This window comes from Zerene cesonia, chromosome 11 (assembly GCF_012273895.1).
Source record: "Zerene cesonia ecotype Mississippi chromosome 11, Zerene_cesonia_1.1, whole genome shotgun sequence".
NCBI classification, from domain to species: Eukaryota; Metazoa; Arthropoda; class Insecta; order Lepidoptera; family Pieridae; genus Zerene; species Zerene cesonia.
The window spans coordinates 1,798,376-1,820,181 of NC_052112.1; the positions used below are offsets into that span (position 1 = coordinate 1,798,376).

The 21,806-nt window shown below is 33.8% G+C and overlaps 2 protein-coding genes across 2 annotated transcripts in view; both read left to right on the forward strand.

Annotated features, from left to right (window-relative positions):
* LOC119830334 overlaps window positions 1-4,578 on the forward strand; it is a 52,490-nt gene extending 47,912 nt beyond the window's left edge. Inside the window, exons 4-7 of the mRNA XM_038353304.1 lie at window positions 312-489; window positions 828-1,064; window positions 1,756-1,893; window positions 2,426-4,578. Of these exons, the coding sequence (XP_038209232.1) occupies window positions 312-489; window positions 828-1,064; window positions 1,756-1,893; window positions 2,426-2,661 (789 nt within the window). The 3' untranslated portion in view covers window positions 2,662-4,578. The remainder of the gene's footprint in view (window positions 1-311; window positions 490-827; window positions 1,065-1,755; window positions 1,894-2,425) is intronic.
* Window positions 4,579-11,788: 7,210 nt separating this feature from the next.
* The window catches only part of LOC119830108, a 95,759-nt gene continuing 85,741 nt past the window's right edge, over window positions 11,789-21,806 (forward strand). Inside the window, exon 1 of the mRNA XM_038352964.1 lies at window positions 11,789-12,093. The gene's annotated coding sequence lies outside the window, so the exon portion shown is untranslated. The remainder of the gene's footprint in view (window positions 12,094-21,806) is intronic.

Below are 21,806 nucleotides of genomic sequence, written 5' to 3' on the forward strand. Positions count from 1 at the left end.
TCTAGTTAGTAAGATAAATATGTCAAATATCTAATCAGATTCTGAAGACTTTAAGACGAGGAAAACTTGATATTAAGCTAAAACAAAGAAGATAATTTTTCCTTTATAAATAATGTCAACTCGAAGAAGACATTTTAAAAAACGAACATATATTTATTGTATTGTAAAAACGAATGAATAACAAATGTGTAATGGTTTTCCAACATTTCCAATAACAATCAATTTATAAATACGTTTTCCATCTGTAAAAACTATTAATATTATGTTATCTAACTCACCCAGTATCCTCTAAAATCAATCTCTATCTACAGTATATAGAATCCAAGCCCATATGGAAGTTATCGCTCTGCGGCGGTAACGCGGCGTCCGTAGCCGCGCGGGCCGGCACCAAGCTGCTACCACCCAAGATCCGGGTGGTGTGGAATCCGCCCGCCACACCCTACCACCACACGGAGAAGCTGCGGCTCGTGATCACTGCTGTTAATAGTGGTAAGTACAAGTGGTTGTGGATTGGTCTGTTATGATTTGTTTTAGATGTTGTGATAGTTATTATAGCTCTTAGGAAGTTAAAAAATGGTAATACTTATGTATTTTCTACTCACTCTTTCCTACTTCTAAGAGCTCATTTAGAACTATTAGATATTGAAAATGATATATGTCATCACACCGATAAGCTGCGACTGGTGGTGTCACTGCGAATCCTGTTAAGCTTTCTCCATATAATTGCTTCGCCAGTCGAACCCCACAGTCTCGTCCATTCACGACATCCTTTGCCCTTACGAGATGACCGTCTATCAAATAGTGAACATATAACCCGGCACCGGCAGGCGCGATATGCTCGGAGGACAGCCAGTTCACGTGCGGCGCGACGAGCCTGTGCATCTCGTCGTACCTGGTGTGCGACGGCGTGCGGCACTGCCCCGCCGGCGAGGACGAGGAGGGCGCCGCGTGCGCGCGCCGCCGCGACTCGCCGCTGCTGGAGGTGCTGCGCCGCTTCGCCGCGCGCAACCAGGAGCTGCTTGGCCTCGACCAGCCGGAGCCCGTCACTAAGCCCTCCGTCATCAGTGAGTCTATCTTATATCGCGGATGTAATGCCTCAAACATACTCCAAATGTAACCATTCTACCGGCCATCTTTCACTCTTTCTTTCTTCTAGTGAAATTATGTTATTCAAAGTCAAGGAATGATTATAACCCTACTTCAATGTCTTGGAAATTAGACTGGAAGCTCTTGTATCCAGTCTACCAGCCAAGCCTTCACTCCAGTGAAATTATGTTATTTAAAAGTCAAGGAATGATTATAACCCTACTTCAATGTCTTGGAAATTAGACTGGAAGCTCTTGTATCCAGTCTACCGGCCAAGCCTTCTAGTAATATGATGTTATTTAAAAGTCAAGAAATGTTTACAACCCTACTCCAATATCTTGTAAATTAACTTGGAAGCTCTTGTTTCCAGTTCCAGTCAAGAAACCCTATAATTATTGACCAGATATTTGTGAGGTTGAGATAATCTGGAAGTATTTGAATGAGACCAGTATGGCCTGGCCTGGCCGGGCCTGCCACCCCACGCGACTTCATAGTAACTTATAGAGCCTATAAATTATCTCTAGTACATTTAAGTATATTTTAATTGAGATACTCATTTATAAAGTAAATTTACCTCAATTACCATCCTAAATCATTTTATGCCACCCACTTAACCAAAAGACTTCATGATTTCCTTCAGAATAAATAACTTATATGTATCTCTTACAGTGAAAATAAGTGAGAGTGAGCAGAAGTCAAACGCTCTACTGGAGTTCGCGGAAGCGCTGAAACCTTACGGACCCTGGAGTTACCTGGTGGTGGGCATGCTCGTGTGTGCTACCATACTTATGTTCTGTCTGGCCTGGGGTAAGACCTTCTTTATATCAAAAAAAACTTACTTTTTTATGTCACAGTCGGCAATGGAGCTGGTGGAACGCCGTATGGTAAGCGCTACCAACGCCCATGAACATTTGGAGAGGCATAATCCATTGCAGACCTTACGCCTCTAAAAATGGATTGCCGACTTTAAATTGGGAAGGGATTAAGAAAGGCTTGGCGAAAGGAATAAAGGAAAGGACTGGGAAGGGTAAGGCCAATAGTGGTGTTGGCAGAATATCAGCGTCAGGGTCCCATTGACTCTGACCCTTATGCTGAGCCAAGACCCTTTTTATGAACACAGTGCACATTTGTCTCCGTCGTGTTTTTTTTCCTCTGTATGTTAATTTTTCTTTGTTTAATTGTCTTATTTCGTAATTGTCATGTATTTAATGTGTTCTTTTAATAAACTTTTAATCTATCTATCTATCTATCTATTGTGGTTGCAATAAATCGCATTTTGCTATGATTCCATTTGAATTAACTGCAATCAATGTGCTTACAAAAAAATCGTCTATTCCAGAGTGTTGCTGCAAAAGTTCGAAGCCGTCCGACACGCCGCTGAACATTCCGCCATCTTGCATCGACCTGTCACCAACTGTCACCGTGACAGCGTCATCGCAACAGATGTTCCCCCCACCCCTCCCGCCCTCGCCCCCAGAGTACGAACCTCCCCCCTCCTACTCCTCCCTGTTCCCCCGCGCATACAAGTCCTCCCCCTCGCCGGTGCCGCACTGCTCCCACCAAGAACCGGATTGATGAATAGATTACACCAAATTGTAGATAGGAAGCGACTATTGAAATATTTCGTGGTTAGTCTTGTATAGATTGAGGTTAGGAACAGTTAAGATACAATATATAAATAAAATAAAATAAACAGATTCATATGACATCAACCAAATTCAATATAAGTGTGTAAGTTTCGACAGAAAACAAGTTTAATATGAAAAAACAAAACTTTAACACTGAAAATCAAAATAAGCAACAAACAAAAATCTGATATTGTACTACAGTGTTTAGTTACATCTGATAAATGTAGGTTTGATATTATGTGAAAGGTGGATGAAATTTTGACATATTTTAATATCTGTCTAAGCCATATCGACAGTCTAGATCTATCATATATTCAGTATATTGTGTTTGACAAAATATTGATCTCGCGCTTTGAAATAAAGGTGTAATGAAATTCAAATTTGTCTGCAGTAAGGAAAGTTAGAAGAGTTTTTTTGCTCAAGGTTTTACTATTACTTGTGGTTCAAATGACATTCCAGGTTTTGGAAAAAAAAGAAAGCCAATATCGAATTTTAATGTGTCACCAGGTAAAATTTTACTTAATTATTGGATAAAATTATAAGCTTATAAGCTTATATTTTTGGACCATATAAGTATATATAAGCTTATAATTTATACTATTTTTATGCAAAACAACTCAAAATTTTCCCAGTTTCTCCCATTTCACTGCCATTAACTGAAACTTGACACAAACATTTATTTCGGTTCGTTAAATGTTTTATAGACAAATTCGAATTCCTCCAGATATAACTTTGACTTTTATTCCAAGCGATATGAAAAAAACTAAAAAAATACACAAAATATTAGGCTGTATTCGACAAAACAAAAAAAAAAGAACTAACCACGAAACGCAATATAACCTCGGTGAATGTTTTGTAAATATATCAGAACGTTTATTTTAGTTTTCTACCAACTTAATAATGTATTTTTAATCTGTACTGATATAATATCTACAATTCTCATAAATCCCATTGCTATAATGTTGCCATATTGTAAATATGTGACATTATAGTAGCGGGAAAAGAGATATTATACACAGATAACATATTTTACCGACTTGTTCCTTACTGGTAAATGGTAACACTTTTTAAAGCCATATATTAAGTACAATATAATATGGATAAATGGGACCAATAATAATTTTTAATATTACTAAAGACGTTGCCTTGTAAGTATACAGATATATGAAGATATATAGCTCTAAATAAGAGATACCTATTCACGAATCATGCTGTTATGAATAAATTGTGTATTTGACAATTTAAAAAGGAAATGTGTTTATTTTTGTAAATGTATTTCGTATAAAATATTATACAACAATTTTAAGTATAAATTGTATGGACTATACTTATTATATACTTTAAAGGGTTAATTAAAATAAATAGGACGTTATTTCCATTTGTAGTTATTAGATCGCATTTTTTTGATTTTTCTTTGTAGTCTTTAACTTGAATTTTATAAATTTGTGAAGGAAATTAATTTCATAGGTGTCCCTTATTTTCTATAGATCGCAGGATCGATCCCATTTGTAGGAATAAAAAATGGTTTCAAAACCTCACTTTTTTCATAAAAGTAGCAAGAAGCTAGATTTATTTGAAAATACTGAAAAACTTTTTTCATGAATCATTGCAATTTCATAAATAGCTTATGTTTGAATTACCTACCATCCAACCATATACCAAGTCTGTTATATCATAAAAAATATAAATCTTCAGGTGGTGTACAATCACTGTAATATAAACTAGTCTTTATAGGATCTTTGTTAAGTAAGCTTTGTTTCAATTGTATCCTAGATAAGTTAAATATTAAGTTGAATCTAAATTCCATGGAGTTTGAGTGATATGTAATATAAAGAAAGAAAAGAATAAAAGATGTTTAAATGTATGTTTGGTGTTTTATTTTAATTTATATTTAAGGATATTTTAATAAAATAAGAAACACGAGTCACCATAAAATGAGAACGCAATACAAGTTACCTTATTGGTTCTAAAAATTTTTCAACCGGCTGCAAAAAATGGAGTTTCTTAATTCGACTATATTTTTTGTGTTAGTATCTCATAACATTGTTTTCTATTTAAATTTGTTCTAGCATCTTGTAGGCCAACTGGCCTTGGCCTTAGTTTATTGTTAAAAGAACTGTTATTAACAAAGTACATAAGAGTTACAGAAACAACATTGGAGTTGTTACGAGGCCGTATTTTCTATAACGTAATTTTACTTTAATTCTGATGCTTCGTTTTTTCCCTGTATGTCCAGCATCGAAAGCCAAGAGTCTTTGAATCTCGAAGCTCATTCAGTATAATATTATATATAATATAATAATCTTATGTCCCACAATTCCTTCCTATACGGCTCCTCCGAAACGGCTTATATGAAATTTTGTCTGCATATCGGTTTGGAATGAGAATCAGTCAAAATCTATTTTTCTTACCCTAAATAAAAAAAGTAAGGCAGAATAGCGTTTGCCGGGTCAGTTAGTAGTGAGTATATATTCACCAGACAACATGCTTAAAAGAAGACGAGTCAATCTGCCTCCAAACTCAAATATGAAGATACCGCGGGTAAGGGAGCGTCCATAAATTACGTGAGACATTTTGCAGGATTTTTTGACCCCGCCCTCCTTGGTGAGATTTCGTGAGATTTTCCTTAACTCTCTTCTATATATTATATTTTCTTCTATATATTTTGACTATGAACCCATTGGATTTAAGAAAGGAAAAGAAAAAATCATCCGTCCGCGGTATTTAAAAGGATAAATAACGAATACTAATACATCAAGTTTTGAGATATGTAAATTTTTCTAGATTTTTTTTTACTTTAACTAAACTTTATTTTCACGGTTTTCTGTTAAAAATACGTGATATTTATTAAAACCCCCCCTCTCCCCCAAGTGAGATTTGGAAAGATTTCACTTGACCCTCTCCCTCCCTTAAACACCTCACGTAATTTATGGACGCCACCTAAGAGAGCATTTGAATACATTAGATTAATACGAGATAATATTATTACGCATTATTGCTTTAATTTGGGGAGCTTTAAAAGATGTGTGAAGTGTCCACATTTTGTTTGGCAGGAAATTCTTAGCGCCTGATGGTCCTGGGATCTTACTCTATTATAATAATAGTAATGGTTTAACTCCTTGGAACATGGATGTCGGGATATTTATATTATTTATTATTAACATTACACTATTGGAAAATTCAATTTTTCCTACGAATAATTTTTTGCTATTATGCAATAGTTTTCCGAGAGCAAACAAACAGAATTTTGATGTACTTTTTATTGCAAGTAAAAAATTTTTGTTACGCCTTATTTACTTACCTATAATATTATATACATACTTTTTTTTATTTTTGTCCTTTTTATATAAATAGCAATACTTATACTTACATCTCAATTTGATTTTGACATCCTCTAATTTTTCATATTGACTTTGACATGAAGTTGTATTTACTATTTACTTTTTGCTTCCAGAGAATAAGCAGTGCACATACCGACGTATTTAATAAAAATGATCATTTTATAATTCAAATTTTTATAATATAGAAGAAGAAAATATGCTTATATTTAACATCACGCTATAATATTTGGTAATAAGTTTCATAAATTATCCTGTATTGCGTAATAAGTAGCAAAATGGATATTTAACATATTATTTATTATGCACAGGACACTAATTTATGTTTATTCACAATGTGTAAGGTAGGCACGATTTATAGAGGAAACTTCTCAATGTAAAAAGTACAATTTGAATTGAATATCAGTAATGGAATTAATATGTCTGACTAAACTAAAACTATGGATAATATCTGCCGTATTTGCTTGGAGTCTTTAGAAGGAAAGTATAAAGTATTACTGATTTACTGACACATACTTTTGAAGGTCTAAAACTATTTCAATGCATAAACTCCATCACAAACATTGAAATAAAAGAGGATAATGGCTTCCCATCCATTATGTGCTTAAAATGTTACAAGGCATTTGAGAATGTAGTAAAATTTAAAGAGAAATGTGTGCAATCTGATATAAAATTAAGAGAAGGTAGGAAAACAATAAAAGAGAATCTAAAGATCATTATCAAAGAGGAATCTGGTGTGTAAGAACAACCAATCATAGACATAAAATCTGTTCCTAATTTAAATGTGTTAGAATATCTATGAATGTAGAACCAAATTTCAATTATATGATGAGGATGAGGGTTTCACTTGCAAAAAGTGTAATATTGTTTTTAAAACAACAATAAATTGCACTTGCATCAGGTTAAGAATAAATGTGAAATTACAAAGCTTGAATGTGATGACTGCAGGAAAGTTTTCAAAAGCAAATGTAAGATGGCAGTACATTGGAAAAAAAAGCATTTACTTAGTAAATTAATTTGTATTGTAAATGTTAATTGTTGTATTGTATTTGTATGAACTGCAAGAAGAATTTGACAACAACTCACACATTTACCAAGCACATGTCAAAGAACCTTTGCTGTAAAATAGACGTTAAATTTATGCACATAGAAGGTGTTGGTAAAAATAGAATATTTTTCTGTAAAGAGTGCTCATATTCCAGTAAGAAAGCAATATAATACATGTCCACACTCACACCAACGAGCGACCCTACAAATGTTCATTTTGCCCCAGTAGTTTTAAACAAATAGGAGCATATCTATTCCATCAGGATTATATAGTGAAGTCCCGTGTCCCCTAGTGGGGTATGCGGCAGATGATGATGATCTTTTTCACTGATCTATTGTCTTTACGGACAAGTAGGTGATCAACCTTCTGTGTCCTGCCAGACCGAGACATTTTTTTTCGTGCGTCTCCACCGGGAATTGAACCCAGGACCCCTCGGTTCTACGCTCACGCGTTAACCACTGTCTCATCAGGATTACAAGCATAAAATATCCAACCAGCCAAAAGAAAAGTGCAACACATGTGGGAAAATCCTTCAAGGAAAGAAGCAGCCCAAGAGCATATAGGTTGTGTTCATAAAGAGCCAATAATTCATTGTCCTATATGCAACAAGTCTCTTCTAAAACATTCTCTGCAAAGTCATATGACGAGGCACGCCGGTTGAAAAGACTACGTGCGAGGTTTGCGCCCTGTCCTTATACACTCACAGGGAACTTATAACTCACAAGCAAAGAAAACATATTGAGGATAGACAAAATAGCTTTGAGTTGTGTCGGTACAAAACTAATCCTAAATAATCTAATCCACATCATGAAAAGACACATGGGCAGGCATATAAATGGGAATTTATTGCATAACATCTGTTTTAAATTTTTAAAAGATATGAAGGTTAAATTGTAGCATCGACAGCATCATTTAGAAGGAAAGGTGTTCCAGTGTTCATACTCTATCATGTATATTCATAATATTTCACAAATATAGCTAAAATGAAACATATGAAAGTCAAGCACCCGGAAACTATTGATTAGTAAGGAAAACAAACGTAAAATACAAGGGAAGAATAAGACGCAGTCTGTTTGATAGGGATGTGCACGAATTAAAGTAAAAATTCTATGTGGAAAAAATTTGGAATAAAATTCCAAAAAAATTTGGAATAAATATTCCAAATTTTTATATAGTATGATTGGTAATTTGTAGATAATTTATGATTAAATTATATTTTTTTATAAATGATAATTGCATTGTTTTATTTATACACTTGCTTTTCGCTGGCGTGGACTACAATATTTTGTACTTCGTATATTTTCAAAGGTTTCGGTTCTAAGTCGATAAAAATTGACGAGATATCTCGTCTGAAATTGAAAAGCTCTATTTTGCATTTAAAGATCTATCCCATAACATTATAGTAGCGAATATATTTTTTATCCCCTGTTAAATGAATGGATTGCACCCTCCAAAATATTTTTTCTATCGCCATGTAAAATTTTGTCAAAATCTGTCCAGTGGTTGTATGTGGTTGAAGTAGCTATATACAAACAGAAAAAAACAAAACATTGTTTTGGATTCTATCCATATTACATAGCAATCACTCTTTATAAAATACAAACGGTCCGCCCCGGCTTCGCGCGTGATTCATATATAGCCTTAGCCTTCCTCAACAAATGGGTTATCTAACAGATAATTTTTCAAATCGGACCAGTGGTTTCTGAGATTAGTGCGTTCAAACAAACTCTTAAGCTTCATAATATTAGTATAGATATAAAATTCTCGTGTCACAGTTTTCGTTGCCATACTCCTCCGAAACGGCTTGACCGATTCCTCTGAAATTTGGTAAGCATATTGGGTAGGTCTGAGAATCGGCCAACATCTATTTTTCATACCCCTAAATGATAAGAGTAAGGCAGAACAGCGTTTGCCGGGTGCAGCTAGTATTAGTATAGATTTAATATACAGAAACGGCTTGATACCTGTATTGTTATATGTAAAGATTCTTTTTGTTGAAATCTGGAAACAAGGAAAGGAAGTGTATATCATGATCGACTCCTACGCAGGTAAGCCTATGGTCACACATAACATTTTTTTTTTTTTTATAATTGATAGGCAGACGTTTGACCACAATCCCACCTGATGGGAAGTGGAGATGTGGTCTACGTGGGTGCTCGTCTACCTAGAAGGTGCCTATTCACCCTAAATAGTTCAATGCAAGAATGGTATTCTTTATACTTTGTAAAATCCTATCCTACTAATGTTATAAATGCGAAAGTTTGTAAGGATGTGTGTGTGTTTGTTGCTCTCACGCAAAAACTACTAAACCGATTGCAATGAAATTTGGTACGTAGACAGCTGAACAACTGGAATAACGTACAGGCAACTTTTTATCCCGATTTTCCTATGGGATACGGACTTACGCGGGTGAAACCGCGGGGCACAGCTAGCGGATAGTATTTATGAAATAAAACAAAATCGTAGCTAACAACTAGACGTTGAGAAGATGGAATTTAGTTGTAAAGAAACCGTAGGTATCGTTAATAATTAATTCAGAATATCACTTAAATTAATGTACATTCGCATACGAAATGGCAAAATTTATGTTAAATAATCAATTTTTCACTAGGTTTACCCGAACCGGTTCCACCGTGGGCCGGTAGCACGACCATAGTTACTGTTGCTCCCGCCAAAGATTATTGTTGCAGAACTGTTGTCACTACATAGTGTAAAACAAAGTCGCTTTCTCTGTACCTATGTCCCTATGTATGCTCAAATCTGTAAAACTACGCACGGATTTTGCGCGGTTTTTTTAATAGATAGAGTGATTCAAGAGGAATGTTATTTGTATAATTACTATTAAACTAATCCGAATTTAATGGGTTCGAAGCCGCGGGCGAAAGCTAGTAAATAATATTAAATTATTTATGCATTGACCTTTGACAATATATAAATCTGAATGAAACAAAAGCTATGAATGAGAACGAATGGTAAACATACTATGTTTTTGTTATAAGACATATCTAAACAAATAACCGTATCATAATATAATATACTACTGTTCGACGGCGGCTTCGCCCGCACAGTCAAAAGAATTGGTCCACCGCAGTAAAAGCCTAGCTACATATTTCTTTAACCTCCTAACGCTCAATCGTTCCGTTACGATTTCACAGTAAGACAAACTAACTCTTTCAGATTTATGATATTTGTATGGGTAAAGGTTAAATACCTACCATCATATACTCAGGTACAGGTAGGTAGGTATTTTGTAGTCACCTGTAGCGTACGGAGTTAGGGCACTCACCTAATCTCAAATCGCATTTGAAATATTATGTAAACATAATTTAAAAATTCGTAGGATTCGTGTCCCAGCAGATGATAATTTAAAAAAGGTTGATATAAATTGATCATTCATCATTCACTATTATTTCAATATTAAATTTCAATTGACGTATAAATATATGCACTTGCTAAAACCATAATGTTTCCTAAACTTTATACCAAATTTGATATATGTGTATATTGTGTTCGCCCCGACTTCGCTCGTGGTACATATATGGCATATGTCAGTCAGTGAATTTGCAGCTTTCTAATGGTGAAAGAATTTTTGAAATCGGTCCAGCAATTTTTGTGTGAAAACATAACAAACAAATCCTTCTTCTTTTATAATATTAAAATGGATTTATTAAGTTATACATAAAATACCTACTATGTATGTTAACACCTTTCGTCTTAGATATATATTACTTATTACTAACACAATATATGTAATAGCAAAAGTCTAAATATAAATAAAAAGGCCAAGTAAATAAATAATTACCCGATCAGCAAACAATGCTCACACAAAGTTATCAAAAATACATACAGACGAACATAGAACCTGCTTCATATCGTTTGGAAGTCGGTTAAAAATTAACCACAATTACTACATAGTATAAAACAAAGTCGCTTTCTCTGTCCCTATGTCCCTATGTATGCTTAAATCTTTAAAAATACGCAACGGATTTGATGGGGTTTTTTTTAATAGATAGAGTGATTAAACATGTATTTAACTACTCCGAATTAACTCGTGTGAAGTTGCGGGCAAATGCTATTTAAATAATTTGAGGCTTGAGCGGTAAGCCATGATGCCCACACTAGACTAGTGGTTTGTCTCGTGAGAGTGGTAAGAAAGTAAGCTGCTAAAAACCCCAAGTTGTTAGTATGAAAAAAAAAAAATACTTATCTCACTATCACACATCCTTTAATATGTAAAAATGTTTGTTTTTATTACAAACAAACCTAATATCATTTTAGTATGTTATTATATTATCTGTGCTAGATATGTGATCTCGGTAAAATTCGTATTTTCTTATACCTATAAACATTCATTAAATAATGTAGTCTTAAATCTAAAGTATATTAGACTTTGTAATCAACAAATGTTCAAGAATTATAAATGTTTAAAAGAGAAAAATTGTAAGTGCACATAATCTTTTATCATTTTTAAAATTTCTCCTTTTCTTACAACCAACAATGAAGTCTACTAAATATTCATATTGCGATTCGCAATTTAAATATGCCTAATTTACATTTCGTTTTTCATACAATACTTTAGATAATTCGAGGATGAAAAGCCTTTTATTATAACTTACTTCATACCTGTATAATCTTTGTCTGCGCGGCTCCGGTCGTGAGCCATCAGCTAAACTCATTTTACTCAGTCTAGTTACAACTACAGAGAACGAAACACGTGTCAAAATGGCGCCCGTCGCCAATACGATCGTGCGTGAAAAACATTAATATTTAATCGTTTTTAAGTGCCCCGTTCAACAGTGTTACATGTTATTATATTGTGAAGTTTATTTGTTAACCAGTTTACAAGTTGAGTAGACTTATTAGTGGATGAAGTGTACGAAACTTGACATTGCTTGTTGCTTTTGTTGTTAAGTTTGAAAATCAATTGGATTCTTATTGGAGGTCTATTGGCATATACTGACCATGTGGGAAGAGGCGGCAACTAGTTAAAAAGGTAATTTAAATATAGAATGTTTTTAAAAATAACGGTTTATTTACGTTCTAGTTGTGTGCTTTAAAACACGAATATCCACTTATATGTTTTGATCGTAGTGACTAAAACTGCATAATTTTATTAATTAGGTACATATAAGTATATTTTAAAGGTGAGAACAATATGATATCATTTGTGAATTCCTATTAATATTGTTTAAATATGTAGACTATAGGTAGGTATCTACCTGCAATTGCGATAAGTTTTATTATCGTTTTCAGTAAAATAAAATAGTTTACACCAACTTATCAATAATTGTTATGCTTAAATATACAAATCCGTAAAAATTGACCTATATCGAGTATCTCAAATAATAGAAGAAGAAAAGTGTGTTTTTTTACTTTTAAATGAAATCAAATTAATTTAATTATAACTTTAAAATTTTGAGCACCTACGGTACACCTAAGGTAGCTGGACCTTCATTAAAGAAAAATATCATTAGGTGCATCCACATTTTTCTTACGTATTTAGGAGCTTGTTTTGAATCCAGCAGATGATTCTTTCTTAAATTTGATCTTATTTATTTTAACTAAATAAATATCACAACCCAAACTTGCACAGTCCGCCATCTAATTAACGCTAAATGGTTTAGGGTTGCCTGATTTGTGAGGACATGATTCCAGGAAACCTACTTAAATAGTCTTTATTTTGTTTAAAATGAATGAACAATTGTTGTCTTATCTATCAATTTATCTATTAATAAAGCGAAATTCAGTAGATTTTAATTAATAAGTCTGATATTGATAAAATTTAGGTCGTTAACGGGAGGGTTTCTAGTATAATTACCTATATTTAGGTATATATCAACGTGGCTGAAAACCAAAATATTTATTGTATTTACTCTATTATAATTTTTATGTGCATATGTCGTAGGGAAATGAGGATACAAGAGATTTCACCATGAAATCACGTAAGATGTCGAATTGTTTTTTACGTCCTTTTTACTAAATGCTAATTTTCTCTAAACGAAACTAGTACAATAAAGAGTGAATGGAGTAATTAAGGATGTCGTGAAATGTCTGTTATCCTTATTTATTGTGATAAAGGGAATTTGAATGATTTATGTTAACATTTTATGGTGACTTTTGGACAAGTCATAGCACTGTTTTTTTTTAAACCCTTAAAAATAGACATTGTTTATTGATGTAATCGTATGCAAAGCGTTTTAATTTCCAACTGGTTCATGGATAAACCCAGATATACGGGTTTAGACATAAATCGACGTGGTTTTACTTAGTTTAGGATGTAATCCGAACCCTTGACAAATGAAGGTTATGTACCTTCATGTTACATTGTCGGTTTTGTACCATTTTAATACACGATAATCATTGGATCACAGATTTCGTTACAAGTGAATGCCTTTACTAGATTTATAATTATCTCGGCGCGTGGGGGGAGATTCAACCGTCATACGAAATCGTGTATGTAGGGAAATGTGCTGTTACTTTTTTTGAGATATGAAGCATAAAAAAGGGGTTCCCGTGTAAGAGACGCTTTATGCTCATCATTTCAATTTTAATAGACAGGGGAACATAATTTAAAAAAAAAAAAAACAATAGTTATCCTACTTCCTACTATCCTACTAATAATAGAAATGCGAAAGTTTGTGAGGATAGATGTATGTGTGTGTATGTGTATGTATGTTTGTTACTCTTTCATGCAAAAACTACTAAATGCAATGAAATTTGGTACGTAGTTAGCTGGACAACTAGAATAACACGTAGGTAACCTTTTATCCCGATATTACTATGTGATACAGACTTACGCGGTTAAAACCGCGGAGCGCAGCTAGGACATGTAAAAAGGCGTACTGTCTTTCAACTCATTATTTCGCCCCCATAGTCACAGGACAAGTTTTTCAGTCCCGGGGTTTTCCCAGCACAGTTTCTGTCCCCATGGAATTCCCGGGATAAAACATATCCTATATCTTTTCCCGGGTTTCAAACCATCTCTGAAACAAATTTAATTCAAATCGCGTTAATCAGGAACTACTATATCGACTTAAATTCTTTCACCGTTAGATAGCCGTTAGGTAGCGATATAGATTGTATACGTACCACGGGCGAAGCCGGGGCCAACAGATATGTTTGCTATATTCTGTACTCTGCGTTACTGATCATAAATTGCCAATGCATGTGTGCGTTGACACATATCCATTGTGTTTATGTTAATGTGATTTCCGTAAGCTCGAGTTATGATTTGAATAAATATTTATATTTTCACCTGACAATGCCTGCAGGTGAACGTTTGTGTGTTTCAATAAATCGCATGGTCGGTTTTTCTCGATATAGGTACTTTGAGTTATAGATACTGCAAGCTTACATGACTTTTAGCTGTACTATTTAGAAATCTCTTGTAAAATGTCAGTCAGGTTTTTTAATTTCTAGAGGCGTTCCCAAAAACAAAGGAGGTGCTTTATCGATTGTATGTTTTGGTTCTATTACTCGATAACTGTGGTTTTTCAAGCGATTGGCGTGATTCTTTGTGTTTGATAGGGAATTGTTAAGATTTGGTTTCATTTCGAATCGGAAATGTACCTCCTTCCTCGGGATGCTGGTTTTAGGTAAAAATGATTTGTCTGTATGATGTTTTAGTTACGACAATTTTGTATAAGATCGCTATTGATCATAATCTTAACAATAATAATAACCTTAAATAGTTAAATCTACTTCAATATAATTTAGAAATTAAAGAATTTTTGACGTTTTTTAAACGCGATTTATTTATTATATTATTTACCCGACGTTTCGAACACTTTACAGCGAGAGTGGTCACGGGGAGACTAAATAATAATTCTAAGCTACTTTAATATCAGTTGTTTATTTATGTACCTAAACAGGCCATGAAAATATAGTAATAAATGATAACATTTTGAGAATTGTAAATCGATGTACTTATTTATATGTCGCAACTGAGCTGGTGGTTCGTCTGATGGTAAGTGATCACCATCGCCCATGAATATTCGCATAGGAAGTTCCTCTCCGAATACGCTGCCCGCTTTTTTGGGGTAAGGGAAAAGGAAAGGATTAACGACTGGAAAGAAGGAATGGACTGGGACGGATGAGGAAAAGGAAACGGGCCTCCGACTCCCCCACTCACCGTACGAAACACAGTGGCATGCCACTATTTCACGCCGGTTTTCTGTGGGGGTGTGGTACTTCCCCGGTTCGAGCTGGCCCAATTCGTGCCGAAGTGTGCTCGACTCCCACAATAAAACACACTAACTTGCATACTAACTTGACTTTATAGGTGCTTCGTGAAAAGGTAACTAACAATCCACCCGCGGCTTCGCTCGCGTATCAACGGAAATTTTCGTGTATTACATTATAACAGTAAAAGCATGTAAAATAGTGAAAATCGAAACGCGATGTCTCGTTGTTTGTCCACGGTTTCTACTGGTACCTAGCGTGAAGAGAAATATTTAAAAGCTGTAATTTTATCGCCATGCACAGGGGTACTCAACCTTTAAAACTAAATCTGTCTATATATGTGCATATCACACATTTATATGTCATAAATTTTTGGGCGATAATAATCATATTATTTGATTATAATTATGATATTATTATCATAAATAATTTTATTTAAATGTTTATAGCAAGTTAGAGAACATATTTAAGTAAGTATATAATATTCTCTGGCATATTCATTTGATAAACATATATTAAATTCGCTTTGAGTGTCATTTCCATAATTAAAAAAAAATTGTTTACAAAATAATACAGTTTTCTTACAAAATTTTCTTTTTATAAAAATTCGATTATCATTACTTTAAAATACTGTTTAGTTGACGTTGCTAAAAGCTTTAAAAGTTAGAGATTATTAATATTGAATGTATAATTAATTTGACGATAGAACCGCAGGTTGATCACATCTGAGTCTGTATCTAGAAATGATTTAGCTCGAGGGTTATTTTCTAACCCGTTTGTCGATATTGTTATGATGTTTATTCCTATACTAGTTGTTCGCATCGGCTTCGCCCGTGGTACATATATAGCTTTTGTCGCTCAGTGAAGTTGCAGCTATCTAATGGTGAAATAATTTTTGAATACGGTCCATTGGTTTTTGCGTGAAAACGTTCTAAACATACAAAAATACAAAAGTTTCTTTATAATATGAGTAAAGAAAATCAAATAATTTTTATTTATCCCCCCCTCCCCAATATTGCGAATAAATTAACCTTTTATGCGATGATCACACTAATATTATAAGTGTCACCTTACGTCCTTAACGTCACCTTTCATCAACCATAAAGTTCCGTTATGAGTTTTTTTACATTAAAGTACCGACAGGTTCGTAAAATGCTTATAATAAATTTTGTTGACGACGCAGCAGATTTCGGTGTTGTAAAATTTTTTTCACCCGCGTAAGTCCGTATCCCTTAGGAATATCGGGATAAAAAGTTGCCTGTATGTTATTCCAGTTGTCCAGCTGTCTACGTACGTTTTGCGTGAAAGAGCAACAAACACACAAACTTTCGCATTTATAATATTAGTATGAAGTAGGATAGTAGGACTAGTAGGAAATAGGATTACATTAAATTTAATTTTTAAAATGTCCATTACGCTTTACCAGGTATCGATTTTTCTAGTAAGAGTTTATAATAGAATCACGGATACAAAAGTTTCCGATATTAAACGGCCAGGCTGACAAAAACTTCTACAAGGAGGAATGTGATATTAAAGAAACGTTTTATTGTGCAGATCGCGCTGCGCAAATCGGAACGAATTAGATTTTCTATGGGATTTAATAACGTCCTAGATACATAAATTCCTTTTATTTACTTTATCGTGGTACATATATAACCTAAAGCCTTCCTCAATAAATGGGCTATCTAAAACTGAAATAAGTTTTCAAAACGGACCAGTATTTCCTAAGATTAGCGCGTTTAAACAAACAAACTCTTCAGCCTACTTCTTACTTCCTACTATCCTACTATATCCTACTCATATTATAAATGCGAAAGTTTGTAAGGATGTGTGTGCGTTTGTTGCTCTTTCACGCAAAAACTACTGAACCGATTGCAATGAAATTTGGTACGTAGACAGCTGGACAACTGGAATAATATACAGGCAACTTTTTATCCCGATATTTCTAAGGGATACGGACTTACGCGCGTGAAAACGCGGGGCGCAGCTTGTATTAGTATATATTGCATACTGTGTTCACCTCGAGAAGATCTAGCACTTACTTAATGATAGATAGGTAGGTATCATAGACAAACACTATTGATTTTATTTGATTTATACTATGTAGTGGCTAACATTCGCGTCTTTACCCCCGTTGTCAAAAGGAAACCCGTTGTGTACTCGTTTCCTTTCATATCCTTTCTCAGGTCTGAAACTTTCTTTGTACCAAATTTCAACTAAATCGGTTCAGTGAGTTAGGTTTGAGGATGAGAGACAGTCATATTCTCATTTATATTATTAGTTACGATTCTTTTAATTATATATTAGGTGGGTACTGGGTAAATAAAAAGGTGTGTGTGCGATTCACACACGATAGAAGTGAAACTTCAGTAAAACGACAAAAGAATGAGATGAATATATTTAAAATAGTATGTATATTTCTGTCGCATTCTTTGCCGGCTTCATTCTACAAATTTTTATATTTGTGTCTCTTACCTGTCGTTTTTTCCGTTGCAGCAGGTTTGAAATCATAACGATTGTAAAGAAGATTCACTTAAAATTTTTTCTTATTTCAAATGATATAAATTCTTGAAGCCATAAAGGTTTAATATTACAACCATATACTTAATGTAATTATGGATTTATAATCTATTAATAGTAAAGTCAGATTAACTACCGGTTTACATAAGTCATAAAGTTATAAAGCCGCGGCTTACACGTGTTTAAGCACTTAACTCTAAAGTCTTACATGAATCTAAATAAATATAACTCAAAGACTGACATAGTGATCTATCAACGCACAGCCCAAACCACTGGACGGATTGGGCTGAAATTCGGCATGCAGATAAATGTTGTGACGTACGTATTCGCTAAGAAAGGATTTTGATACATTCTACCCCCAAGTGGATGAAAGTTGAAAATTTAGACCGAGCGGGCGAAGCTGCTGACAACAGATATTTATTTATTTATTTATTTATTTATTTATTTATTTATTTACACTTTAATGTACAATACACATACAGTTAACAAAACCAATAAACAATATCTATTGTACAATTTGGCGGCCTTATCGCTTTGAAGCGATTTCTTCCAGATAGTTCGTTCATATAAGTTACGTATGTCAAATCGCTCATAGCTCCAACCGTAGCAGTTTACAAAAATACCATTATATCAGCTCCATTGTGAAGTGCAATTCGACCGTGACTTAAGTCGGACGTTTTGAACTAAATGTAGCAACCTAGATTTAGTTTACACGTGGTTATAGTCTAAATTATTGTATTTGGGTTTATTGTGTCCTTAGTCATAGGGTCAAAATTCGTCCGTGTGCACGGGTCTAAATAATCCTTTCTTAAACTCAAGTTATATTGGGTTATTTCCAACTGACTTCGAAAGAAGTTTTATTAATTTGACTGAATTTATATTGTCTGTTACAGCTTTTTACTGAGTTAACCGCTTTTTATTATTCTTTTTTTATTTGATTTGAGCTGGTGCCTGCCATGTGATGGCATTTAAATTTCGTCAAGTTCTGACAAGGCGGTTGAGTTCCTTGTCAATGCAAGTTATATACTAGTCTATAGTTATTGTGTTTTATTATAATTAATCCGCGTTCGGTGATACTTATTAATATTATAGTACCTGGATGACCGGTATTTTTTTTTTATTCACCACAAAATAGTATTATTATTCGCCAATAGATGTCAGGAAGAGTCATAATAAATTGGGACTACTCAAACGCCTCCTATTTGTTAAAAAAGTAAGTTTAAGTCGATAAAACACGAATATGACATTTTCTAAAAAAGATTCCTAGCTAGATCGATTTATCGCCCCGAAACCCTATATACTAAATTTCATGAAAATCGTTGGAGCCGATTCCGAGATTCCAATTATATATATATATATACAAGAATTGCTCGTTTAAAGATATAAGATTAATTACGAAACTAATACTGTCTGTCTCTTCACGCCTAACCCACTGAAGCGATTTGATTGATTGGTACAAAATACTTTCAAATCCGAGAACTGTCAGGCTTTATCCCAAAAATGTCCGGAACGGAAATTATACGGGGAAAGCACCGAAACTGTCTCCCTTTACGTGACTACAAGGGCGAAGCCCCGGCTGGAAAGCAAGTAATAAATATATGCTAAAAAGACAGAAATTGAAAACCAATATGATCATGATGGGTGATGTTATTTCGTCCAATCATTATTTGGTTGACAGTTGTTCTCATTTTTAGTCCTCCTATCACAGCACCAAATATCTGTTATCAGCACTAAATTAGCACTAAATGAGCACTAAATTTTGAGATATAATTCGAGTGATTCTGCCGACTTGACCTTTCTAGCTTTACAGACGTGTTTAGAAAGCAACTTTAAGTACTGGTAAAGAGGTACGTTTTGTACTGCAGTTTGATGTAGTGATTTTAACGACTCTAAATCTATACGTGACTGGTTCCAGAAATTAAAAATGCCGCTCGCTCGCCCTGGTCCAATTAAAATGCTCTGAAAATAACCGCAGAATGTAAATACAGCTAGATAGGCCACTAATATTTTGAAATAGCTCAAGCTCGCGAATTAAGGGCACAGAATTTTTTTAATCGAACATAAGTAGCTATTAATAAATAATGTTTTACCGACTTCAAGCAAAGGGGGAGGTTCTCAATTCGACTTTTTCTTTGTTTGTTACTTCATAAGTAAAAAGCTGTTTTGGCTGCAATATTAACCAAAACAGAAAGTGTATTCATATGTTTTGGTTATAGGTTATTTTTTCAATGATTTTTAGTTTGTTGGATTGTGGATTAACGGGATAACATTTGACAAACTTACAAAAAAATCCGGGCGTAACTGGTGCGAGAAACTAGTTATGTATATCTGAATTTAAATTTTAAGTTTATCATTAAAATGTTTTTTGTTATTATTCTTTCATTTTCATCATTAAATTAATGAGAAAAAATTGTGTTTGTTTAATTAAAATGTTTGAATAACGAACTTCGATCACGAGGCAATCCAAACATCGTAGAATTTTCTCTAATCTTTAAAAAATTTCTGGTTATAACTGGTTTATCAATCTAAGCCTATATTATAGAGAAGATACATTTGTGTTTTAGTATATATGTTTGTGATGTTCTCATACTAAAACTGCTTTACCGATTTTATAAATACTTTCATCATTTAAAATTTAAAAGATTATAAATGCGAGAGTTTGTAAGGATGTGTATTTGTTGCTCTTTCACGCAAAAACTACTGAATCGATTGCAATAAAATTTGGTACATATATAGATGAAAAACTGGAATAACATATAGGCAACATTTTATCCCGATATTCCTACTGGATACGGACTTACGCGGGTGAAATCGCGGGGCGCAGCTAGTTTAATTATAAGAGCAGAATGTAGAGACATGTTCAGCACAAAAGGCCTTTGAGGGATTTAATTAAGCTCCACTGCAGCTGGTAATGAATTGCCGATTCGATTCTGTTGACATTTCGTGTTATTATACTAGACGTGTAGCTCGGGTTCGCCCGAGATAATATGGGTTATGTTACTGGATAGAGATTTATATATGTATCTAGCTTTTGTATGGTAATGATGTCATTCAAATCTTACCCCTTTTTATATAAGTTAGGGCTGATTTTTTAATACTTGTTTTTCAATATTAAACAACTATTTTAAAAATTCCTTTTAATGATCGTGTTTTGATGTTATACAGCTAACATTTTAATATCTCTTATATATAAAATTCTCGTGTCACAATGTTAGTCTCTATACTCCTCCGAAACGGCTTGACCGATTCCTCTGAAATTTGGTAAGCATATTGGGTAGGTCTGAGAATCGGCTAACATCTATTTTTCATACCACTAAACGATAAGAGTAAGGCAGAACAGCGTTTGCCGGGTGCAGCTAGTTTTTGTATAAGTATTTATTGAACGGATACTTTATACGAAAGGATTGCAAATCGGCCCTTGGACGAGGGTTGGGGTGGCCTTGGGGCCGTATTAGATCAATTAGGTCGGATAAATTTGTTAAAATTATAAAAAAACAAGGACTTAAAAGTCTTCTTATAACAAAAGTGCTGGTGTTATATGATATAGTAATGTAAAATTCTTTCTATGTAAGTTAACCGAGGTTCTTTAAAGACGACTTATTTTATTCATTTTTCTCCCTGCTCCATTGTTTTGTTTTAAGCAAACTAAAAATGTTAGTTTATTAATTAATACAATTTATAATACTAAAAATGTTAGTTTATTAATTAATATAAAACATAAAGTAGGTATATATTGTATCATTCAATATAGTTACATTTATAAAATACTCATCGTCCAATAGAGCAATGAATTCATAAAATAATTGACTTGTTACGTCAATATTGACAGGCCGAAAGGGCCGTGACACGGGTGTCGAGTAAATATAGGTGTCGATGCTATCATGTCGTTTATATCTATATGGGATATGTTACATATATTGAGAAAGCAAGATGCTACGACTATATTATGTAGTAAAATAATACAAACATACAAAATAATAATATGTCATATATACATGGTATAAA